The 27191-nt window shown below is 38.6% G+C and overlaps 1 protein-coding gene across 1 annotated transcript; it reads left to right on the forward strand.

The window, feature by feature from the left end:
• On the forward strand, positions 1 to 26898 carry kcng3 (potassium voltage-gated channel, subfamily G, member 3). The gene is made up of 2 exons (XM_020940700.2): positions 1 to 781; positions 21861 to 26898. Exons 1-2 carry the CDS (start codon positions 180 to 182, stop codon positions 22507 to 22509), a joined length of 1251 nt encoding a protein of 416 aa, XP_020796359.2. The 5' UTR covers positions 1 to 179; the 3' UTR covers positions 22510 to 26898.
• The last annotated feature ends 293 nt before the right edge of the window (positions 26899 to 27191 follow it).

Below are 27191 nucleotides of genomic sequence, written 5' to 3' on the forward strand. Positions count from 1 at the left end.
GAGGAGTTCACATCAGCGGCAGAGAGCAGCGCGTGGACGGTCCCGTTTGAAGCGACGAACCACACCCCGAAACACAAGCCTCAAACCCGGATTAAGACCTCAAAACTGGACCAGATACTGAACCAAAACCAAGGATGGCTTCACGCGCGAGGGAAGAGTCTTGCTGAGCCACAGGTTGAATGATGAAGTTCGGGAAGAGCGTGTGCGTACTGAACGTGGGGGGAACCCGTTACGCCTTCACCCGCGAAGTGATTAGGGATTTCCCTCTGAGGCGCGTGAGCCGTTTGCACGCGTGCGTCACCGAGAAAGAAGTCCTCGAGCTCTGTGATGACTACGACCGGGACCGAAATGAGTTTTTCTTTGACCGTCACGCGCAGGCTTTCGTGTTCATCATGCTGTACGTGCGCTCCGGTAAACTCCGCTTCGTGCCCGGGGTCTGTGAGCTCTCCTTTTACTCCGAGATGCTCTACTGGGGTTTGGAGAGCGCGCATCTGGACTCGTGCTGCCAGAAGCGCCTGGATGACCGCATGTCAGAGATCGGACTGGACACTTTGTCCGCGGACGAAGAAGAGCCACAGAGTCCGGGGGAGGCAGAGCTCACCGGCCGCGCCAGATGGATGGAAAAGATGCGAAAAACATTTGAGGAGCCCAACTCGTCTGTCGCGGCGCAGCTTTTAGCGACTATCTCTGTGATTTTTGTCATTCTTTCTATGGTTATGCTTTGTGCCAGCACTTTACCGGACTGGGACACGGCGAAGAGGAACACCGTGGAGGAACACAGGTAGGAATGTATTGTGCGTAAAAGACTCAGTTTGTGCTCCATCGTCTCTACCAAGTTACTAATCTTTCAATAGGTTTTAGAAGATTTTGTAGAAAGTAATTTGCCATAAAATTTTGAAACAGCCAGACTAAAAGCTGAATCTACTGTGAAATTTAATACATCTACGTAGGCTTACATGTTGTGCTAACATTACGCGTGCGTTGTTCATCATTATTACAGTGTGTTCCTTCCGTTTACACCAAATCCACCATCAGGTCATTGTTATGGCAACTGTTATGTCAACACCAAGTTAGTAGGCTTTAGAAAAGGCTTAGAAATTGTGCTATTCATTTCCACTCGTTCATATCACTGGGTATAAAGACCGTCTCTGTTAATACAAAAGGGAACAGCATTTCCCCAAATGTCTTATGGTGATGGATGAGAGAGAAGCTTTCATGTTCAAAAACTTACAATTTTACATTTTACTTCCAAAAAATGTGAACGATTCTGTAAATTGTTTGTAGTATGAGTATTTCAAACTATTTGAATTGACATTTGGTGTTAAAATTAATTATTTAGTCTTGGTTTAGTCCTAGTTTAGTCCTGGTTTAGTCTTGTTCTAGTCCTGGAATGGTCCTGGTTTAGCCTTGGTCTAGTCCTTGTTTAGTCCTGGTCTACCTACTCTTGTTTTAGTCCTGGTTTAATCTTTGTCTAGCCCTGGTTTGGTCATGGTGTAGTCCTGGTCCAGTCCTGGTTTGGTCCTGTTCTTGTCATGGTTTAGTTCTGGAATGGTCCGGGTCTAGTCTTGGTTTAGCCCTGGAATGGTCCTGGTTTAGTCTTGGTTTCCTCTTGTTTTAATCCTGGTTTAGTCTTGGTTTAGTCTTGATTTAGTCTTGGTTTAGTCCGTGAAATGGTCCTGGTTTAGACTTGGTTTAGTCTTGGTTTAGTCCCTGAAATGGTCCTGGTTTAGTCTTGGTTTCCTCTTGTTTTAATCCTGGTTTAGTCTTAATTTAGTCTTGATTTAGTCATGGAAAGGTCCTGGTTTACTCTTGGTCTAGTTTTGTTTTAGTCTTGGTTTAGATTTGGTGTTAAAATTAATGATTTATTCAACCACAAAATGCCGTGCCTAATTCAAAATCCCAATTAACCCAATTAAATCAAATCACAGTCTCAAACCCATTTACTCATCAGTGATACATTACACAAATAATCAAACCAAAATGACCAAAACTAATTATGTGTGTGCCATTCTTATTTTCATCGTCTTTATTAATGGCTTCAGCGTTTGTGGCCTGAAGGCGGCTTTTCGACACTGTGGTACTGTGAGTGAATATAAGAGAAAAAACATGAAGTCAGATTACTCCCATGACCAGAGCTGAATGACAGGAACACAAATCAGTGAGCTCTGTCTGCCCGTGTGTTCAATTATGCATGTGTTTGTGGGAATGCCAGTGTCCATTTGGAATGTTCTTTTTCTTTCTCCCATAGGATTGAAAAATGTTGGTTGTGCATGTTTTGATTTATACCGAGTTGAAGGGTGCATGTGTTCATACGTTTTGAGAACATTAATCCCGGTGTGGACTTGGTTTGGTCCTGTTCTGCTCCTGGTTTGGTCCTGGAATGGTTTTGGTTTCATCTTTGACAAGGCTTGTTTTAGTCCTGGATTAGTCCTGGTCTACTCTTGTTTTAGTCTTGTTTCAGTCTTGGTTTAGTCTAGTTTTACTCCTTGTCTTCTCTTGTTTTAGTCCTGGTCTACTCTTGTTTTAGTCCTGGTTTAGTCTTGGTTTAGTCTTGGTTTAGTCTTGGTGTAGTCTTGGTTTAGTCTTGGTTTACTCTTATACTAGTCCTGGTTTAGCCCTGGAATGGTCATGGTGTAATCCTGGTCCAGTCCTAGTTTCGTCCTGTTCTTGAAATGGTTTAGTTTGTAATGGTTTGTAATAGTCCTCATTTAGTCTTGGTCTAGTTTTGTTTTACTCCTGGTTCAGTCCTGGTCTAGTACTGGTTTAGCCCTGGAATGGTTTTGGTTTCATGTTTGACTAGTCTTATTTTAGTCCTGGATTAGTCCTGGTCTACTCTTGTTTTAGTCCTGGTTTAGTCTTGGTTTAGTCTTATACTAGTCCTGGTTTAGTCCTGGATGGTCCTGGTCAAGCCTTGGTCTAGTCTTGGTTTAGCCCTGGAACGTTCCTAGTTTAATCTTGGTTTAGTTTATTTTAGTCCTGGTTTAGTCCTGGTCTACTCTTGTTCTAGTCCTGGTTTAGTCCTGGAATGGTCCTAGTTTATCTTTGGTCTAGTCTTGGTTTAATCCTGGCTTAGTCCTGGTCTACTCTTGTTTTAGTCCTGATTTAGTCTACTCTTGTGCTGGTCCTGGTTTTGTCTTGGTTTAGTCTTTGTCTAGTCCTGGTTTAGTCTTGGCCTATTCATGGTTTAGCCCTGGTCTAGTTTAATCCTAGTCCTGTTCTAGCCCTGGTTTAGTCCTGGTTTAGCCTTGGTATAGTCCTGGTCCAGTCCTGGTTTGGTCCTGTTCTGGTCATGATTAAGCCCTGGTTTAGTCTCAGCGTGAGTCCTCCTTTTGCTGTGGTCTGTGTGCAAGTGTGAACGCACCCTTAACTTGGCTGGTGCAGTTTTTGCTATTATTAAATATAAAAACAAAATAAATGATATGGAGAAACGCACTGGAGACTGTAGTTACAAAAGTAAAAGAGTTGAGAGATGGATTCCTCAGTCTGATCTGTCTGCATTTCTACATTTCTCTCTGGGGACAATTACATCTATTTTTATAAGGACTGTTTGTGTCTTACGATGTGTGCATGTATGTATTTCTTCCTCTTTTTTGTCACTGATTATTTCTGTTAGATCACAAAATTGACTCTTGTGAGCTTTAACCCATGATTTGTTTTACCTCATAACCTGGAGTTGTGTTTTGGTTCATTCTCACACTTTATTATTAGTCTGTTTGCATTTTCCAAATCTTAAAATGCTTTGTTCCACTTTGTGATGTCATGAAGTGGTAGTTTTCAGGTTACCTTTTGTTCAGTGAAATGATCAGGCAAATCCAAATGATTCATGTCCAAAACTATGGCATCCAAACCAGTGTATCTTGGCCCTCAGGCTTCCAGGTGCATGTTACTGTCAGCAGAACTTTTTACCAGAGTCGCTGTTTTGCAAGTCTCAAGTAAGTGTCAAGGCTTTGACCTTAAGCCCGAGTCAAGTCCCAAGTCAAATACAGGCAAGTCCAAGTCAAGTCTCGAGTCACTGGCCCATAAAAGTCAAGTCCAAGTCATCTGGTTTGAGCTTCAAGTCTTTAAGTCAAAGTACCAAATATAGCTTAGATTTTTGCAATTTATATGAATTTTAAGATAAATTGTACTTTGAAAGTCATAGTATATTTATATATGAGTATTTATATAAGAGTTGTAGAAATGAATTTAGTACATTTTTCCTTTTTAAATGTCTTGACAAGATCTTAGTATGAATCATTATGGTCAGAATTGAAAGAATTCAGATTTAAAAGTGTTTCTCAAGTCTTCTCAAGTCACAGGCCTAAAGTCCGAGTCTCAAGTCATTGATCTTCACGTCCAAGTCGAGTTCCAAGTCTTAGTCTATGTTTTCAAGTCAAGCCTCAAGTCCTAAAAATAGTGGATGATTAAAGCATGAATAAAGGTCGAGTGACTCATTCTAGCGTGTTATAAATACACATATTTCAAATTTTTCACTGTATTAGGCACCAGTCTACCACCCACTGGCCCTCAGTCGGACCTAAACTTCATATGTGTTTTAATAAGTGGGCCATGTTGAAAGACGTTTGGACACTAGGCAGTTCTAGTGAAAGTGTACGGAGTTTAAAAAACACAGTGAAGCTCTTCCTGTATTACCACACGACATCACAAGGTGGAACAGAGTGTTTTCGATTTAAGAGCAGAACTCATCCTAAATATGCAGGGTTTATGTGTGAAACATGTGAGAATGAAACAAAAGCACAACTCCAGAACTATTACGCCCTGACAAACACCATCTTGCTGAACGAAAAGCGTTGGCGTCTCTACATGTAATAAAAAACTTTTAATATATTCAGTCGGAGTGCCTCGGGTTTGTACCATGCCTACTTTTACATTTTTCAGTAAGGGTATTCTTCTGTTAAGATTACTAGTTTAACCCTCGTAAAGCACCTGTACTGCTATTTTCTTTTAACTTTTTTATGACCCAGTGAAGAGCTCTACCTCTTTTCTTCATCTGACAACTCTAGTTATGTTCATGATGAGGAAACAACATTATAACACAGATCAGAAAACAGAGTAAAATGGGTTCTTTAAGCAGAGTTCAACACAGATAGAAAACCATTAACAAATACGCAATGTTGTAAGAGTATATTGTTACTCTTCCAGCTGTACACATATTAACATTGGAGCCTATGTGTACATTGCATCAGCAGGGGGGTTCACCTAATCCGATTTAAAAGCAGCCAACATCATTCATCCTTGTCCTAAGTGAATTAACAATCAATAATCAATAACAAATCCATACGATTAACATAAGTGCACCCTTGATTATTAAAGGTTTTTTTGAGTGCTTTGGTACGGAAGCCGAGAGGGGTCACAACAAACGCAAACGCCGCAACAAATACAAATGCGACAACACAACAAAAAGCCACAACAAACCAAAAAAAGCCACAACGGAAATGACCGCGGGACTCGATTTTAATGGAAACGCCGCAGCAAATACAAACACCACAACACAAACGCAAATGCCACAACACATTAAAAAGCCACAACACAGTAAAAATCCACAACACATTAAAAAGCCACAACACAGTAAAAAGCCACAACGGAAGTGACCGCGGGACTCTATTTTCTGAAGGTCCGATCAAGCGGCAAGTGAAGAAGAAGAACTACAACGTAAAAAGTAAAGGAACGGAGAAGTTGGAAATATAAGTAAAAGTAATTTATTGTTTTATAATTTTTCGTTTCACGGCATTTGTGTTTGTATTTGTTGCGGCGTTTGCATTAAAATAGAGTCTCGCGATCATTTCCACTGTGGCTTTTTTTGGTTTGTTGTGTTTTTTTTTGGTTTGTTGTGGCTTTTTTCATTTTGTTGCGGCGTTTGCGTTTGTTGTGACCCCTCTTGGCTTCCGTACTTTGGGGCTCTTCACAACAAATGTTTGAGTGTGCTGCTAAATTAGATCAACATTATATACTAAAACAGAACTAAATGTTAATAGCATATATACATTACACAAAATTGACTCTTGTGAGGTTTATAATCCTGTTACCTCCTCAAAAACAGACCTGAAGTTGTGTTTTGTTTAATTCACACATGTTTTAGTAATCCTTTATTATTATTATTCATCTGTCTACATCTCCAAAGCTCAAAATGCAGATCCTTTTACATTTTGTTCAGTAGAGATTGGCAATATCAGCACTGAAATTTGCCAAGTTATTCTAGTGAAGGTGCCTGGATTTTTAAAATGCAGTGGAGCACTTCCTGTACGTGTGAATGAAACTAAACACAACTCCAGGTCTGTTTTTGATGAAGAAAAAACATTATAACATAGATCAGAAAATGGTGTAACATGGGCCCTTTACGTTTTACTTATACCAATTGCAATGTAGATTTATTCTAATCAGAAAGCTGAACGAGCTCCGAGCTTTGGGTTGCCAAATCCTATACGACTGAAATCAGTTTGTACTTAACCCAAAATAGCTCAGTATATGCCAGCAAGCAACATCACCAGCATAAGTAAAGATTGAGACACTGTAGTTTTTTTAAGTGCCTGTATTGTGCTGTTTTCTGATCTGTGTGATAATGTTGCTTTCTCTTTAAAACATGAGTTGTGTTTTGTTTCATTCACACATGTTTAACACACAAATCCTGCATTTTTAGACTGAGTTCTTCTCTCAAACAGAAAACACGCTGTTCCACCTTGTGCTGTCATTCACACATGTCGAAGTAACAATTTATTATTAGTCTGTCTACATCTCCAAAGCTCAAAATGCTCTGTTCCAACTCGAGATGTCATGAAGTGGTGATTTTCAAGCTAACACACTGTCAAAACTAAAATCTAGTCAAGTTAAGATGACTTGAATTAAGAAAGTTTGATCGTGATTTGAGTAAATTTCACTTGACAAGTAAAATTATCTGCCAGTGGAACATGACGTTTTGTACTTCAAATATGAAAACACGTCTTGCTGCACTTAAAATAAGAAAAACAACTTTTTGCGCTTAAAATAAGAAACTAAATCTAATGTTGCTTGAATTAAGAAAAGCACACTTATTCCATTGGTAGATAATTTTACTTGTCAAGCTGAATCTGCTCAAATAAAGTAAAATGTTTTTAATTGAAGTCATTTTAACTTACCTAGATATTGTTTTTTTCCAGGGCAGCTATTGTTTACCTTTTGTTTAGTAGAGATCACCTATGAAATTATCCAAATGATTCTCGTGAAGGTGTAAGGAGTCTAAAAACACAGTGGAGCACTTCCTGTATTACCATATGACATCACAAGGTGGACCAGAGTGTTTTCAGTTTGAGCGAAGAACTCAGCCTAAACATAAATTTTGAATTTATTTGTTTGGAGGATAAGCCCCTTGACATGTCTCGCCATCTCGTTTTTGAGGGGGTCCTCATAAATACAATGACACGCTTGACTGTTTGACACATAATATAACAAATTTAAAAGAAAGAAAAATAAATAAAATAAAAAACAAATTATTATTATTATTAGTATTAATAACAATAATAATAATAATAACAATAATACATGAATAATACATGATTAATGCATTAATAATACATGAATAATAAATACATAAAAATAAAACAGAGTTCAAAGATAATCACAGAAAACAAGATGAACAACAAAATAATCAAAAACAATTACACGAGTTCTGTAAATATTGAACCAGAGCATTTTTAAATGAAAGGACAGAAGTTAAAGCTCGAATCGATGAGGGAAGATTGTTCCAATCAGAAGGAGCTTTATATTTAAATGAGTGTTTTAAAGGGTTGGTGAGTTAATAAAGGCATGAATGAAGCAAAATACAACTTCAGGTATGTTTGTGATCAGGAAAAAATGGTAAAAAATTATAACATAGATAAAAAAATAACAGGTCTTTAAACTACAGATCATGCCAAATAGTTGTTTTTTTTTACAGTTATATTACAAACACTATCACTGAATTGTTAACTGCCCTCCAGCTCGATTTTACAATGTTTTTCTCCCATGTGAACGCAATCTATAACGTGAAATAAAATCCACAAACTCCCGGCTACCAGTTTTACCCGCCGTAGTGTTTGAGAACCACTCATATAGTGTACGTCTATCAGTTCACCTGACTGTGTACACAACAAAGACAAACAGCCTGCCATAAACTCGATTTCACGATCCAACATTTACAGTGAAACAGGAAGACAGGCTAATGGAAACCAAACAGAAGCTCAACTCGAGCACAAAGCCGTGATTTAAGGTTTGAAATTGGACCATTTTCAGTTTTTGGTGTATCGGCTGCTAAATAAAGATAGAGAGGAAGCATTTGTCTTTATAAGGTCAGGTTATGGAGTATTTGGAGCAGCCACAGTGGTTAGGTAATGAGACTAAATGTAGCTTTTAATCACAAGCATTCAATGTTTTGCTTTAGAGATAAAATAAAAACAGCCACAAAGTCAGATGATGGATTAACTAACAAAGATGTGCGATTGTTAAACATGAAAACAGAGTAAAGCTGAATTAAACTGTATGTAAACAAACTGACGATTGCTGAAAGAATGTATATATATATTAAAGGGCCTATATTACTCAAAAATTTACTCCTTTGAGCTTTTTGTCATTTTATAATACTGTTTCCTCCTCAAAAACATACCCATTGTTGTGTTTTGTTTCATTCACACATGTTTCAGTAATTCTTTATTAGTCTGATGACATCTCCCATGCTGAAAATGTTCTCTTCTACCTTGTGATGTCATGAAGTGGTAGTTTTCAAGTTATGAGCTACCTTTTATCTTTTGTTCAGTAGAGATCGGCAAATCCAAGACTGAAATCATCCAAATGATTCTAGTGAAGATGGATGGAGTTTAAAAACACAGCGGAGCACTTCCTGTATTACCACATGACATCTCAAGGTGGAACATAGCGTTTTCTGTTTGAGAGACAAACTCAGCCTAAATATGCGGGGTTTGTGTGAATGAAAGAAAATACAACTCCAGGTATGTTTTTGATGAGGAAACAACATTATAATTGAGATCAGAAAACAGGGTATCAAAAGCCCTTTAAAGTGGAAAGACTTAATAGTGTACACTGTGCTCTAATAGCACTGTCTACAGTTCATAGTCATTTTGGGCAATTTTAGTGCAGACCATGTAAATGTGTAGCCAGGCTGGTGCCACCTACTGCCTCTGCTCCATTTCATTTCTCTCCAGCGACTAGGTCAGGAATCAGAATACACTAGACGGTTTGCAAGAACACCGGAAGTTGTAGACCGCGCACCGGCCAATCAGAGAAGTGATGTGAAGCCATGACGTCAAACTCAAACATCTGTCTGGGTCCCTTTTGTGGCACAGCACAACAGTAAACAAAGCGGTCGAGATGGACGTAGCCGAAGACAGACATTCTGTTTTGGCAACGATTCCCAAAATTGAGGATTTAAAGTCGGAACAAAGAGAATGTTTAGTGAATTTTATCAAGGGGAAAGACGTTATTGCCCTTCTTCCTATGGGACTGAATGCATTACATACGTGACAACCAAATAGCAGCAACTGGTTAAATAAAAAAGTACCCGCCTACCATCGAGTGAACGAATCCTAATGCTGTGAGGTCAAACAGTTTCCAAGTGAAAATTGCTGATGAATCGGGCGAGCAAATGTACAAGTTTCTGGTTCAAAACAGTTGTGTGCTGCTTTCAGTCTAGCCATCTTGGATTCAGTCTCGGAATCCTCGCTCGGTCTCCTCTGAGTTCTTCCGAGCGGCAAGTTCACCGTCCGAGGAAAAGGGGCGTGTCAGTGCGTGTCATTAGGCAACGTTCTCAGACCTCCGAGACAGATGGATAATCGAACGCACCATTAGTCCTCCAGGTCCTGCCCAGTTTAGAGGCTCTATTTAAATGATGATGTGGGCGGAGTTTAGAGGTTGTGTCTGTAACATGTTAAATAACAGAATAGTGTTGTATGTAACAAATCAATCATTTATGCAATGTTTACCACTCACATACACCACAATTTTCTTTTTTTTCTTTTTTTTTATTCATTGTCTGTGATAAACCAACCTGCTTCGTACTAGACAGACACCAATACAGCAATTTTATAGAATGAGCAATAATGCAAACAGTCATAATATACATTAAAAACACAACTAAAGATAAAAATACACCATCCTGACCAAGAAGGAGACAAAAACATAAAAAAAACACAACAAAACAAAATAAAAACACACAGGTAAACAATTTTCCAGCAAATTCACAAGTGGGAATTACCAGTTTGAGCAACATTCCAGGGCATTTACCAGTTTTCTGAAATGCACCAAATAAAACCTCTAAAGCTAAAATATTATAACCTTAGTAATACATAATGCTACTTTTTACTTTATTTTTTTACTGTCTATAGCTCTTAAGTCCTGAATAGTTGATTTTTCCCAGTGTAAGGGCTCTAAATATCCATCTTGACATGTGTTTCTGAGTAAGGTAGACCTAAAAATGTCATCATCCCACCTCCAGCGCTCCACTATATTTTAAACTTGGATCATTTCTGACACCTCACCAGGAGATAAGGGGTTTCAGCATTCACCTCTATAACTCCTGCTGGTTTTCAAAGTGGGTGAAGCAATGGTGATTTTATATTAGGCTTTTTATTAGTAGGTGTTTGCTGACTCATTGGGCCAGTTCAAGGGAGAGGGGATATGAGGTACAGAGGAGGAAGAGTGAATATATGGTACAGAGGAGTAACCAGGGACAGACAGGGGCCAAATAACAGCCCTGGATTTTTCCCCAACAAATAGGCCTACCACAATTTCAATAAATCTATAATGAAAAATGGAAGAAAACACACAAAGATGAACTACTTTTGATTGTTTATTAACAAAAACACCTAAATCACTTCATTTCAAAGTGACTTCCACCCCCATCTTTCTCCTTACGTTTTCTGTTTGAGTTCTTTTTAAAGACAATGCAGTAAAGTGTATTTACCTTGTTGACATGTTTGGGCTGCTGCTGTAAACCATCTTCAGAACTGTCTCCAGTGTTGGTGGTGACGTGTACTTATAGACCGTACATATGAGTGGACGTAACTAATGCATTAGCCGCCGCGTACCAAATAGGAAGTTCGCCAAGAGGCTCTTCCGGCTCCTTCTGAATCTGGCTCCAATTGACTTACATTAGGATCTTATCACCCCTCTCTTTGTAACTGCTGCAGTGAGTCTCGTCATTTTGGTCTTAAAATGTTCGTATTAATCCTGTACATGATCCTGAACTTTTTTTTTTGCTTTTTTGTCTGTCAGAAAAATTATTTTCCAGATTCCAGGCTCCAGATTCGCTCTTGTAACCTTTAGCATCACAAGCCTCATTTGAGCGGCGCTGAACGCTGTGGGTGACGTCACACTCGCTTAGTCCACTTCTTTTATACAGTTTATGCGTGTACATCAGCTGTTGTTACTTCCTGTAGGCGTGGTCAGACTGACTGACTTGGCAGGTCACTCAGACTGACCACGCCTCCCATCGCCCGGTCGCCCACTAACACCAGTGTCAGTTCTGAAGATGGTTTACAGCTAACAACCGGAACATGTCAACAAGGTAAATACACTTTACTATATTGTCTTTAAAAAGAAACCATCTTTGTCATCTTTTAGGCATATGCAATTTATGCTTAATAAATGGGCAAATTATTCTATTAGCACCCTCTGCTGCTAGTACGGCTGACGGTCAGTAGACTGGACGGCCATTCTGGACTATTCCAGAATGCACAGATTGCCCGTCCTGAACATATGGTACAGAGGAGGGACAGTGAACATATGGTACAGAGAAGGAAGAGTGAACATAAGGTACAGAGGAGGGACAGTGAGTATAAGGTACAGAGGAGGAATATGCATAAATGTAATGTAATATATGAAATACCCTGCATGTCCTGCAATAAAACATACATCGGGGAAACGGGGAGGGCGTTCAGTACACGAAAAAAGCAACATAGAACAGAATGTGAGAAGGAAACAGCGAAGGCCTGCACACGAGCAACAAAACACAAAGCAGAACAGGAACAACTCAAATCGGCCATTTCTGACCATTGTAAAAGAGAGAACCACGTTATGGATTGGGATGGAGCAAACATCATTGGGACAGAGGAAAACAAACATCGCCGCTGGATTAAAGAAGCAATCGAAATACGGAAACGTGCCCACAGGACTGTAAACCGGGACGAGGGGGCTTTTTTACTCTCACACACCTGGGATACAGTCCTGAGGAAGTCGGACTGCAGATGGCGCTGTCATCCTGCCTCCACCAGTAGGAAGGCAGCGCCAAAACCTGTTTAAATCAGCTGACCGACACACCACAGCAACATCACGTGACCACTCTGAGGAAGACGCTAGTGAGCAGTCGAAACTGTCAGGTATGAAATAACACAATAAAAGAAACTAATAACATAGAATATCGGAAGACCAAATGAATCTCATTGGACTACAGAGGAGGGACAGTGAGTATATGGTGCAGAGGATGTATCGCAAATATATGTCTACAAGGATGCTGATGTTGAGCTGGAGGCCTAGAGGAAGAACAAAGAGGAGATTTACGGATGTACTGAAGAGGACATGAAGTTAGTTGTGAGAGAATGGCTTGAGAGAAACGCATTTTTCACTGTGTCAAGGGAGCGGATATTCTAAGTGGATATTGTTGTTGTGTCCTTGGGCAAGACACTTCACCCTCTCTGCCTACAGTAGTGTCTGTGTTGTGTATGTGCATTTGTGTAGTAATGACTGAGCACTTGAGTGTGAATGGGAGAATGGTTCCACTCTAGGGCTGTGAGGGCCAAACATCTCTCTCTATATATGTGTCCATTCATCACTTGTCTGTTATTTTATTCATTTATTCCAGGTTTCAGGTCATGTATTATCCAGTCTTCAGAACACTGCTGTTTGACATTCTAATAAGAAATATAATAAACAAAGAGAAAGCAAGCAGTTCAATTTAAGCAAACACAATAGCTGCAAGCATGAGCGTTAATTAGTTGCACAATGTACCTGAAGTCCTGTCTGTCCCCATTGCTTTGCCTGTAATGTTTCACAGTATGGCATTAGAACTCCTTACATTAGTTTTGTTACAGTTTTGTGTTTTGAACAATATGTATTCTCATTGTGAGCATGGTCGCCTTTCCATAAATTTGATCTGTGTCTTGACCTGGTGGAGCTCACTTGCTTGAAAGAAAGATTTAATGCTACACAGTGGAACATTCCAGACAAAGTATTACCATCTCCATGGACACAAGGAGATGGCGAACATTCCACAAGGACAATATTGAGATATTTGTTCAGAGGAAGCCTTCTGGGAGTCGAAACATGTTGGTGTTTTATAATACATCCACATAGCTAACACAAGACGTGCCTCAGATATTTTTCTTTTCAGTTTTTTTCAATATTGAGAAACCTTTTTAAGTCACATTCTAACACACACTGTATGACTCATATCTGTATATTTTACACATTTCTAACTAAATCACAGGCCTCAGTTTATTTTAAATTTTGGACATAGGACCTCATTTCCTAGTGAGTCAGAGTGTTGGAGACGTGTGGAGACACTGTTTTAAATATTCCATCCATTCTTTGTATTTGCAGAGGTCATTGGTGCTAGACTAGTGCATGTTAATGGTCATAGTTATCCTGTCACTAAAAACAGTCTTACCCACTCCACAAAACACCCGAAGTAAATCTATTATTACACCAGACTGTCGATGTAAATGTCTGTGTTGATAGAATAATTTTAGAAGTAAAACTAACCTTGCATCGCATGAATCGTTGCATATTGAGGGACTATTTTCTCATATATCAGTCCGCCGCTGCCAAACTTTCTATCAGGAAGTACAACTCACTGCTGCTGCTCAGACATAAATCCTTCAAATATAAGGTTGATTTTACTTCTAAAATTATTCTATCAACACAGACATTTACATCGACAGTCTGGCGTAATAACAGATTTGTTTCAGGTGTTTTGTGGAGTGGGTAAGACTGTTTTTAGTGTCAGGATAACTGTGACCATTGACATGCACTAGTCTAGCACCAGCGACCTCTGCAAATACAAGGACTGGATGGAATATTTTAAAAAGTGTCTCCACACGTCTCCAACACTCTGATCACTAGGAAATGAGGTCCTATGTCCAAAATTCCAAACTGTTCCGTTAAAGGTGCACTATACTATATAACTTCACCTGCTTGTCTCCATGGAGATGTTATTGCTTTACCTTGAGTTTTCCACAGTATGACATTTTAAACTCATCTTACATATACAGGCAAGATCTGTGGAGAGGCGACCCCACACAAAGTTAATGCATTATTTAGTAGTTAAAACTTTGTCAAGCTGGTGCCACTTAAGTTCATTTCTCTCCAGCGACTTGGTCAGGAATCAGAATACACTAGACGGGTTGCAAGAACCCAGGAAGTTGTAGACCTTGCACTGGCCAATCAGCGAAGAGCTGTGAAGCCATGACGTCAAACTCAAGCGTCTGTCTGGGTCCCTTTTGTGGTACAACACAACAGTAAACAAAGCGGTCGAGATGGATGTAGACGAAGACAGACATTCTGTGTTGGCAACGATTCCCGAGATCAAAGATTTAAAGCCGGAATAAAGAGAATGTTTGGTGAATTTTATCAAGGGAAAGATGTTATTGTTCTTCTTCCTACGGGATTTGGTGCATCACATATCCAAATCAGCGATTGGTTAAATTAAAAAAGTACCTGCCTACCGTCGAGCGAACGGATCCTAATACTGCGAGGTCAGACAGTTTCCACTTAGTGAAACAGGCTGATTAGTTAAAAACACCTGTAATTTACTAACTGCAAGATGGACACGCTTAATGCCGTATTGTGAAACATTCCAGACATAGCACTAACATTTCAGAAAAGTTACAGAGTACCTTTAAAATAAACCAAACTTCCTCCAGTAGTACAACAACAAAGCTACATGATATTACACATGAGCCCGTGTTACGTTGAAGCCAGTGGGTGAATCACTCAATAAGCCCATAAATCTGAGACCGGATGACACAATCTGCAAACCCTCCATCCTTTTCCTCTCTCTGCGAGTCCCGTCTGCTCCTGCTCCTGCCCCTGCTTCTGCCAGAACGCCTGCCAGAAAGTCTGCCTCTATAGTGGCCTGTCCAGACTTCAGTACGAGCCATTTGCCAAAGCTACAGCCCAATGGGGAACTGGAGAGGGCGGTCAAAAATGAGAGCTACAGGTGTCAGAGGAAACTGCCAAGACACTGAGATGAGACAGTGTTTCTAATTTGGTTAAGTGGATTTATTGGTTGACTACAAAAACATGCAATTAGATAACAGAGAATGTAGCTGGTGGCCGATATTTCCACTTTTTACCAAATCTTATCACTAATAATTGACCTTAAATCTCCAACGCAGGCTGACGTTTTATTTTGGACAAACACAAAACTTTATTGCAAATAGATAACTAATCAAAATGTGACTATGCCCTGTTGAAAGTTTGTGTTAAAAAGCCACTGAAGGTGAATTTGTCATAAATGAATACTACATAATTTGGCAAAAATAACCCAAATTTGCCCTTCATATTAGTCTAAGAGTATCGGTATTGGCCATGAAAAAAAACATATTGGATGATCTCTAGTTATTTGTTCTAGTATGATGATAATTTGTCCTTCTTTAGACCTAATATTGAAGAAAACAACCTTTTCCTCTCGCGTTTGTTAGTTTCTGCTTAGATAAAAAATACACTTGAAACTGAAAAAAAGTTCAGATCATTTACTTATTCCAATATTAGAAAGCTGTATTTGTACAAGGATTCTATACCGACATTTCCATGCAGACACTCCATGTTTACGCCTGTACAGTGACTTTTATACACAAACTATAATGAGAGGCTGCCATGGTTTAGGCCAACTAGATCTCTCGCCACGTTGCACAGTCCAATTAGACTCCATCCGGGGAGTTATCTGGCTAACAAGTCCTGACATCGTCCCTATCAATAGTTCTTGTCCTCTTTAGTTTGCTATTAGATAGATTGGAATATCATGCATTTGTTTTGACATATGTCTGTGAGTCTCACAGCTGGGATTAGAGCCCTCATCTTCAAATGACCTCGGTACAATAATGAACTATAGAATTGGTTATACAAAACAGCGACGCCTAGTTATTTATCCTAACACTAACTTTAATTTAGCCTGATTCGTCAGCCGGTTTTACTTTGTGGAAACCATCTGAGCTTGCAGCATTAGAATTAATTTGCTCGATGATAGGTGGGTACTTTTTTAATTTAACCAATCGCTGCTTTGGTCGTGATGTATGTAATGCAACGCTCAGTGCTGTCCAAGTAATTGTCGACACAACAGCAAACAAAGCAGAGAGTGAAAATCCTCAATCTCAGGAGTCATTGCCAACAAAGAAAGTCTGTTTTCGTCTTCATCCATCTCGACCGCTTTGTTTACTGTTGTGCTGCACCACAAAAGGGACCCAGACAGACGCTTGAGTTTGACGTCATGGCTTCACAGCTCTTCGCAGAACTTCCGAGGTTCTTGCAAACCGTCTAGTGTATTCCGATTCCTGACCTAGTCGCTAGAGAGAAATGAAATTGAGCGGAGACACTAGGTGGCGCCAGTCGGACTAAATGTAATTTGGTTTGGACCTGGTTTAGACCTAGTTCTTTCTTACTTTTTACTGTTTTGCTATATTCACCGAAAGCAACCTATTAATATGTTTCATAAGTTTTAATTTCATATTTGACACTCCCTCCTCCCTTTGCTGTCCACTCATAGCAGCGCAATCACTAATGAAACTAGAGTGAAGCTATAGTCTTTTTTTTATTTCATGCTTTTATATATTTATGAAAATTTACCGTACGGAATCATGGGTGATGTAGTCTTGTGCGCCTTTTACTGGGTACAGCTCACCACAAAGAGAGTTCCAATAGGGCCCAGGAGAGATCACTAAACTACTCAAACATGCATGATATCTGAAACCGCTTCAGGCATGTTTTCGATGATGATGATGAGGGAACGTTATAACATGATACAAAGCACCAAAAAATCAGTTTTGCATAATACCCCCTCATTAAGTCCTGGTTTAGTCCAATTTCTACTTTTATTATCACTCTAAGATGACATAGAATTCAAGCTGGTGAAATGAAGATAAGAAAAAAAGACTGAAAAGAAAATGTAAGCTAAAATGTTTTTTTTTTTTTGAAGTAGCAGTAGTAGTAGTAATAGTAGTAAAGAAGAAGTAGTAGTTTATAGTTTTGTTGGTGTTGTTGTAGTAACCTATTACAGACAGGGACAAATACTTATTTATTATTTTTTTTTTACTTCTATGTGGTATTAACTGCTAACACAAAACATATTTAGATCATAATGTTACCTTTTATTTAAAAATCAAATACAAGAAAGCTAAAATAATCAAGTTTGCATAATACCCCCTCTTGAAGCGCTTTTATATTACACACAGTACACACTAATTTTAGATAAAATGACTGGCCATTAGCATGTTCTCGTGGGAGACAATTAACCATTGTGTGTTTTGCTTGACTCTGCTAATTGCTATCAGGCCAAACTAGTAATTAAGTAGAGCTAATTATACAGGTCAGTTATAGCATATGTTATGGCCCCAAGTGAATATCAGACCCCTCCACTCGACTCATAATACCACAGCATATTTCATGCACGGACAGGGCTGTTTGCTTAATTGAATTTGTGATTAAATTGTTTCCATTTGTCGAATCATCAGCTTGGGGCTTTACATGTTTAATGCCATACTGTGGAACATTCTAGTCTTCACAGGTTTTCCCCATGGTAAAAAAAAAAGGTAAAAATCTTCTGTCCTACAAAGGCAGAACTCCATAACGTCATGTTTGGTCAAAAATGAGTTCATGTCATTTTGTTTGTATTTGAGAGCTCCTTTATCATGTGAATAAATATTGTAAAAAATGTTGTATGGTAATATTATTTGTCAGTTCCTGTACTCTGTCTTTGTATCATGAGCCAAAAATAAGGAGTTGTGCGAAGACAAAAGTCAGAAACTGTGTATGTTTTGTTTTTGATTTAGTTCATAAATATATTTCCTTTTTAAATCCAACCTCTCGCCTCGTTCTTTTTGTTGCGATCTTGGCACAGGCTCTTAATTTATTAAATCATTTTGTGTATTTATTCATACTGTACATATTATACTCCAAAGTCACTCGTCTGTCAAACTGTTTAACCGCGTAAGTGTCGAAGCACAATCCTGATCAGCACAAAACGGGAAATCCAAAGCTCTTCCGTATCATTTCAAACAAACTCCGTGATGACTCGACCTTGGTGTTTTTCTTATAATAGATGGAAGTCTGGGGAAAATCAAGCAATTTTGTCTTTGCACAACTCCTTATTTTTGGCTCATGATACAAAGGCAGAGTACAGGAACTGACAAATAAGGGTCAAAGGTCCATTTTGAGCTCAGTATTTATTTCATACAAATATTTCTTCATTATAGCAACTAGCTGTTAAATTTTGGGAGCCCTGCCTATTATACTTTGAAGTCAAATTTTCTCAGTTTCCCGCTCGGGCCAGTTAAGCTCTTTTGTCTTTGTAGGGCTGTATTGTCCATGGAACTTATCATTATTTGTTTTAATAAGGGCCTGTTTACATGAGAACGCTTGGGGGTAAAAGCGACAATATATTTTATCTGAAGTGCCTTTCATTTAGACGGTGACAGCATTTTTGGGGCTCAAAAACACAAAAATCTGAAGGTAGCATACGCGTTTACATACATACAGTACACAGAATCCTGGAATGCATACCCAATCGAATTCCACAGACTTTTGCACCATCGTATGCATGCAGATTTCCTCCTGAAAACGCTCGTCTAAACGCAGAATAATAAGTGAAGACACAACGCCACTTTTGCATCTTCTCTTCAGACCATCATCATATAAACGTAGCCTAAGAAAAATTCTAAAACTAAATTCTAAACAATGAGCAAAGTAATATTGCCCCCACCCCTATTCCTGAGTCCTTTTGATACTTTGCAGTGAGATCATGCCTCAGGTGTTGTACTTGTATCTCTGTTGGTGGAATGTTCAGCAGGTACCGTGGTGACACAATGCACAAGACAGACAAAAAATACTGAAAAATGAAAAATACAAAATTGATTTAACACATTTTCAGGAGCCTGTGATCAATACGAGCATTCGTGGTCCTGTTTGGGAGTTTTTTCAACAAAAAGATGAGAGTGTATAACTGAAAAACTGTGCGAGTTCACCTGTGACTGTAATGTTTTGTGTGAGACTTGTTTACTAGCAAAAATGATCTCACCTGTCCAATCTAAATGATCTTTTTCTGGTGAGATTGTGTTAAATCAAAGCTCAGATTAAAGTCTAACATGAGTAACGGAGCTTCTAGTAACAGAGCCGTGGTCTCACACCTCCAGGAAATGTTGATGGTATCAGCTGCAAAGTATCAATATAAAAAAAACAACAACAACAAGATAAACAAGTATTCCTCTCTACTGTAGCTCCACACTAGCCTGATTCATCATCCAGTTTCACTTCGTGGAAACCGTCTGACCTCGCAGCATTAGGATTTGTTCGCTCAACTCGCTTTTATTTAACTAATTGCTGCTATTTGGTCATGATGTATGTAATGCACTGGAACGCTCAGTGGTGTCCAAGTAATTGCCAGCACAACAACAAACAAAGCAGAGAGTGAACATGTCTGTCAACGATCGTTGTCTTTTCTGCAAGATGAGTTTGCAAATTAAAGGTGCAATAAAAATGCAAAGTTTGTGTTTGACAAAGGAAGTCCAAAGGAGGATAGTGTATGCAGTCTGATATCACAACTTGGGTTGGTTCAGCTCTTCACTGATTGGCTGGTGTGCGGTCTACGACTTCCGGGGTTCTTACAAACCGTCTAGTGTATCAGATTCCTAGTCACTGGAGAGAAATGAAATTGAGCAGAGACACTAGGTGGCGCCAGTCTGGCTAGCTCCACAATCCCCCATTATAAAATATTATAAAACAAACTCCATAACAACCCATGCTTTTACCTCTGTGTCTTCTGGCGCATTCACACATGGCTCCTGATATGATCCTGTTATTACCCCTCGTCTATGGCTTCACGGTGCACTCTCTGCTGATGTGATTTGGTCTAATTGGTCTGATGGACGTTTCCCTGGGCTTGTGGTTCACACAGCCTTAATGTCTTCATATCTCCATCATTCACTCTGATTGCCTTCTCATACACCGCCTTAGTGCAGCGTAATTACGTATTTTCCTTCACTTTTCTTCACTGGTTCTCAAGCTGCTGGATGAGTACATCTTTAAGAGGGAGTATTACACTTCTATGGGGTATTAATTGTTTACACATAATGTAGTGAGTTCATCATGTTGCCTTTTATCATTTTGAACATGCCAAAAACCATGTAATACATTTTTAAATTAGTTTCACTTTTGTTTTTGGATGACATTTAAAACCACTTCAGGCAGGTTTTTGATGAGAGGACAACATTATGACCTTGTAGAAAGCTCCAAAAAGTTGAAAATTGTATAATTTTCTTTTTTCTGGAGTTTCATTATGATCTAAAACACATATTTTGCTGCGTTTGCTAATGTGTGCATTGCTTCTTCATGGTAACTGGTGAACTTTCCGCCAATACACTTACATGTAGAACCCCCCCGAGCGTGATGTCACTGCTCAGTATCGATTCTGTCATTTACTGCTGTTTCTATTGTCTGTTTCTAATATAAATAATACCTCATTTACATACAGTTACATTTCAAGACGACCACTGACTTAACATTGCATTATTCAGGCACTTCCTATGAGAGTTACTGAAAAAATGTAGAAAAGAAATGTTTAATGCCAGTTCATTATGGATTATTTCAGGCAATATCAAAATATCCACCAGAAATCTAACTTTTAAAGATGTACTATATAACTTTTCTGGTGAGAGGGTCCGTCATGTGCATTAAATTTGTTCATCTCTAATGCAGGAGTGGGCAAATATTTTTTTCCATGGAGCCACATGAGAAACAAAAAATATTGTGGAGGACCAGGCCAAAATCTTAACTTAATTCTGCTTGATATTAATTGTATTTTTTCATAAAGAGTTGTTTTTAACATAAAAAGTGTTATTTTAACTATTTGAAAGTTAAATTGGAGTTCGAGCTGGGGTTATTTGCCAGATTGACGTTAATTCAACTTCCACTAATGCTCATTTAACTTCCACTAGTGCTCATTCAACTTCTCTTAGTGTTTATTCAACTTTTTCTTAGTGTTAATTCAACCTGTCCAGGCCAAAATCTTAACTTAATTCTGCATGATATTAACTGTATTTCTTCATAAAAAGCTGTAAATATCATTGTTTTGATGAGCTAATAAGACTGGTACGAGTTTATGTTATGACTAAGCAATGAAAAAATGAGCTTGCCTTACAAAAAATGTCATAAAAAAAAAAAAAACACCTCTAAAATAAAAGCAATGCAGTTTTAGTCCATGCATGAGGTAAAATGATAAAATATGTTTATTTTGTAATTCCAAATTAGCTTAAACAGGCCGGTCAGAGTCAGTCAAAGAGCCATATGTGGCATCAAACTGGTAAGTTACAGGTAAGATCTGTGGAGACGTGACCCCACTTACAGTTAGAATACATGTTTTCCAAGGTATTTTTAAACAATAAAAACCTGTAATCAGACAAATGGAAGACAGCGGACTCTCCACCAGAAAAGTTGCATAGAGCAGCTTTGAATCATTGTTTAGACAGCTTATATCTTGCGTGTCCTTAGTACCACAAATAATTTACATTCCCTCGGTCCCTATGCTGGTTTTACCCTTAATATTTACATAATTGCTCTCTATATCTGCAGCCACTTCCTGTCCACATCCCTCCTGACTCATCCCTCTCTTCTCTCTCTTTCCTTCTCTTTAGGATCGTGGAGGCCGTTTGCATTGGCTGGTTCACCGCCGAGTGCATTGTGCGGTTTCTGGTCGCCCGGAACAAATGGGATTTCCTTCGCCGTCCTTTAAACATCATTGACGTCATCGCTATTACCCCTTACTACGTTACCATGGCGCTGGCCGGAGCGGGGATGCCTGGAGCCGGACTCGGAGTGGCGGGGATCATCTTACGAGTTTTACGAATGATGCGGGTTTTCTGGCTCATGAAGCTGGCGCGGCACTTCCTGGGTCTGCAGACTCTCGGGCTGACGCTGCGCCGGTGCTACAGGGAAATGGTCATGCTCATGGTTTTCGTGTTCGTTGCCATGGCGATATACAGCGCTCTAGCCCAGTTGCTCGAGCACGGCTTGGACACGGAGTCGCCCAACAACGATTACGCCAGCATCCCGGCAGCGGCGTGGTGGGTGATCATCTCCATGACGACGGTCGGGTACGGCGACGTGTACCCGGTCACGGTCGCAGGACGGGTGCTGGGCGGGTTTTGCGTCGTTAGCGGGATTGTCCTGCTGGCGTTGCCCATAACTTTTATCTACCACAGTTTTGTACAGTGCTACCACGAACTGAAACTTCGCTCGGCCAGATACGCACGAAGTCTGGTAGCAGTCGACATAACACAGTGAAATTTTACAAACTTTATGAACTTGAACACAACATGGACCTAAACCTTTACCCCGTCCGGCTCTGTCCCTTTATTTGTATAGCATAAGACGATCTACTGTGTATTGAAATAAAAAAAAAAAGCTATAAATACCATAGACTGTATAAAAACGTGGACTAAGCGTTCGGCTCCAGTCAAATGAAGCTCATCGAGGCTGTGGTTATAGGAGCGGATTTGGAGTCAGGTCCAGATTAGGAATAGGAAATAGCAAAATAAAAACACCAGGATCATATAAAGTGAGTGAATACGAATATTTTAAAACCAAAATGATGAAGCTCACAGCAGCAGTTACAGAGAGAGGGACGACAAGTTTTTCAATGTGAAGTCAACTGGAGCCAGAGTCGATGGAGCAGGAAGCGCCCCCATGCTCACTTCCTATTTGGATTTGGCTAGCGTGTGAGCAATGTCCGTTTTTATACATAGCAAAAATTAGAGGGATAAAATTTCAGGGTAAAATACTACTGCTACTACTTAATATAGAATTGTTTTTAACATAAAAAGTGTTATTTTAACTATTTGAAAGTTAAATGGGGGTTTGAGTTGGGGTTATTTGCCAGAGTTGATATGGTTGACATTAATTCAACTTCCTCTAGTGTTAATTCAACTTCCCTTAGTGTTAATTCAACTTCTCTTAGTGTTAATTCAACTTCCCTTAGTGTTAATTCAACTTCTCTTAGTGTAAATTCAACTTCTCTGTTAATTCAGCTTCCCCTAGTGTTAATTTAACTTCTCTTTGTGCTATTTCAACTTCCCTTAGTGTTAATTTGGCTCCTCCCACCCACCACTTCAAACTCCTGCGAGAGAATGCACAATTTCATCTTAAATTTACTAAAATAAAGCGTAAAAATAAAACTCATCTGTGTGATGTTTGGCTAAATCAGAATAACCCTACACAGTGTTATTTGTTTACTCTCAAAACGTTAATATAACTCTTAATTTTGGGGTTAAACAACAGCTTTGGTCCAGTGTTACCTAATTAATATTTCCAAAAATGTTAAATGAACTCTAGAAGAGATTGGACTCATATAAACCCTGAGAAAATGTTAAGATAGATTCTGTGAGAGTTAATTTTACCACTCCACTTTTTGCTGTGTATACTGTCTGGGATAATACATATAAATAATAATATATATATAAGAATAACTTGGCCAGTCAATGAAAGATGCTGCTGTTTAGAATAGATCTATTTCCTGGAGACAGCTCAGAATGAAAGTAGATTAAATTAATCAAGCCTCAATTAATTATAAACAGCTTTCTCATGTCTACCTTTACATCCTCACCTTCTTTCATTTCTATCAGGTTCCAGTGTAATGTAGACGCTATTTCACAAAGCGGCATCACATAACAAGCACAGTGGCAGACGTTGTTCATTTTACGGGTCGACCTGGGTCAGGTTTGCTAATTGCTCACCACTTCCTGTTCTGTGGTCGATATGCCCCATGGCTGCACAGCTTTGCTACGAGCACACTGGGTAAATTATGCTTTAAGGATTCATATTATGCTTTTTTATAATGTTTCCTCATCAAAAACAGACCTGGAGTTGTGTTTTGTTTCATTCACACATGTTTCACACACGAATCCTGCAATATTTAGGCTGAGTTCTTCTCCCCAACAGAAAATACTCCAACGTGTGGTAATACAGAAAGCGCTCCACTGTGTTTTTAAACTCCATACACCTTCATTAGAATCATTTGGATAATTTCATGCCTGGAATTGCCAATCGCACTAAAGGTAAAGGTGTTAATTTGTAGATTAATAAAGCAGGATTACTCAAATGTGCGAATGAAACAACAAAAACACAACTCCAGGTCTGTTTTTGTTGAGTAAAGAGTGAATTTTGTGTAATATTGGACCTTTGAAATGAACATATCATGCATCATTTCGACTTTTTAATCGTGCTTTTTGTAACGTCTTTATTTAATAGAAACTTCAGATAATGTGTCAGGAAAACACGCTGAATTTCCTAATAATTCGATTTGCTTTAGAGCCATGAAAAAAAATTTAAAAGCCTTTGAGCAGCCATTTAGCAACATGAATATAATGCTATTACTAACATTTTATTTTGTAAGTAAAAATGGCACTCAAGGCTTCCCGATCTATTACGTAATAACAACACTGCAGCAGAGTGATTTCTGTGAGTGTTCAGTGAAGGAAACCCTCATGATCAGGATTAGTTAAACGAAGCCTGAATGAAGCAAAACAATCAAGCAAAGCAAAGGAAGTAATGTAGTTAAGTAGTAGTGTAGTTTTCACTTTAAAATGTGCTCAAGTAAAGTATAGGTATCTAAAATATTGACTTAAGTATAGTACTTTATTCATTTTACTTCTTTATGTTCCACCACGATGAGTTAGTACAATGATTTTTGACTGAATAAGGACATTTTCACAACTCTGATTTGCTGAAGAGTAAAGGTCTGGCTGGCCAGGCAAACATTTAAACAACATATTGTTCAACTAAAAGCACAATTCTTTCTAAAACATAAAGGAAATGAGATACATAAATCACTTGTTAAAGGTGCACTGTGTAACATTTCTAGTAGAGGGTCCAACACCTGATGTCTCCATGGAAATGTTATTGCTTTGTCTAGAACGTTTCACAGTTTAGATTAAAACTGTCTTTCATGAGGGAGACAAGCAGGTTACAGCACTACACTACATTACAGTTCAGATCTGTGGAGAGTCGCAGAAGTTATTATTGTATTTTTGAGCAACAGAAACCAGAGATGGGGACTTGCAAGTCGTGACTAAGACTCAAGTCAGACTTGAGGCACTATTTTTAGGACTTGAGACTTGACTTGATAAAATGGAGTAAGACTTGGGACTTGACTCAGACTTGAGGCCTGTGACTTGAGAAGACTTGATGCTTCTCCTAAAATAATATGTTTTTAGAAAATACTTTTTTCTTTACAGTTGATTAATGCGGTGCTTAATTTTACGGGAACAAACTGGAACATGTCCCTCCTGATTCTGTTTGGTACTTTGGATGTAACTGAAGTACTGTGATACGGTGTCATCAAATGTACTACAGTAATATACAGAACAACACAGTACAGTACAGTAATGTACAGTGACATACAGGACAATACAGTAAAACAAAGAACTACAAAGAACATGATCCTTCTATTTTAGTGCAGACTACCTGATACAATAACTGTTACTAAGCACTTTTAAATCTTAATTCTTAATATTCTGGCCATAATGATTCACACTAAGATCTTATCAAGGAAAAATTTGCATTTCTACAACTCTTATATAAATATTCATATATAAATATACCTTGATTTTCTGAGCACAATTTAGTTTAAAATTCATATAAAGTGCAAAAATCTAAGCTACAGTATATGTGGTATTTTGGTTTAAAGACTTGAAATGACTTGAAGCTCAAAGCAGACGACTCGGACTTGACTGGATCTTATGGGCCAGTGACTCGAGACTCGACTTAGACTTGCCTGCGTTTGACCTGGGACTTGACTCGGACTTGAGGTCAAAGACTTGAGACTGACTTGAGACTTGCAAAACAACGACTCGGTCCCACCTCTGATAGAAACACCCGTAATGAATAAACAAATAAATGCTAGTTGGATGCGTTTAATGTCACACTGTGGTACATTCCTGGCAAAGCAATAACATCTGCAAGATCCTCCATCCGAAACATTTAGCAATACACCTTTAAATTTAGACACAAATATGGACAGATAGATAATTCCTGCTCTGTTTCAACAAATGTAAAGAAGACATTTCAAGCTGCATTTCAAACGGTAAAACGATTTGTGTAGCCATTGTTCTTCAGATCTTTTATGGAGGGATGCTTTGCCTTGACTGAACTATTCCAGCTCCATTGATTCTCACAGTTCTTCATAATACCAGCACTCTTTGTCTATGGCTTTGTGTGTAGTCACTTTCTACAGGAGACTGCGCTTCGACATTGTGTTCCCTTGTTGTCCTTGGTGTGTGAGACTTTTTAGGGTCTCGTCATCACTGATTGTGTTGATAAAATGTTGTTTGATTACCTTTCAGAACCAGCTAAATCCAAATTATGAAGCCGACTGAATGTACAAATGTGTAAAGCACCATTTTGAACTGTGTACGGCGATTTCAAATGTTGTTGTTTCAACTTTGTGTCGATGAAAACATGTTTGTAAAAAGTGAATAGTTCTTGTTCTGTTTTCTTGTCAATTATGATGATACAGAAAATGAATATAATACAATTCATTTCATTTAAATGTAAATGCAGATCTTTTCTTTCTTTTGTACAATGTCTTCATTTTGTCTCTGAATTGTCATTTTGTCAAATAAAAGCTAAAGGTAAAAAATAATTAAAAATAAAATGAATTTTGCACAAAAAGTATGATTTTGATTATGAAATACAATCGTTCTTTCACCTTCTGGGTTTTTACAAGATTAATTTGTGAATGTATTTGTTATCCGAGGCCGGCACTGCAAAAAACTAAATCTAGTCAAGTTAAGATGACTTGAATTTAAAAAGTTTTATCATGATTTGAGTAAATTTCACTTGACAAGTAAAATTATCTGCCAGTTGAACAAGACTTTTTCTACTTAAAATATGAAAATACATCTTACTACATCATGACATATATACCAGAAAGTTACTGTGCTTTTAAACTAGTGTTGTAGTCAACACCA

The sequence above is a fragment of the Boleophthalmus pectinirostris genome, unplaced genomic scaffold (genome assembly GCF_026225935.1).
Source record: "Boleophthalmus pectinirostris isolate CB_2022bp ecotype Guang Dong unplaced genomic scaffold, ASM2622593v1 HiC_scaffold_14, whole genome shotgun sequence".
Classification (NCBI taxonomy): Eukaryota; Metazoa; Chordata; class Actinopteri; order Gobiiformes; family Gobiidae; genus Boleophthalmus; species Boleophthalmus pectinirostris.

Coding starts and splice junctions, on each gene's coding strand:
- kcng3 (XM_020940700.2), top strand. CDS start 180: ATGATGAAGTTCGGGAAGAGCGTGTGCGTACTGAACGTGGGGGGAACC. Junction 782..21,860: donor AACACCGTGGAGGAACACAG/GTAGGAATGTAT, acceptor CCTTCTCTTTAG/GATCGTGGAGGCCGTTTGCA.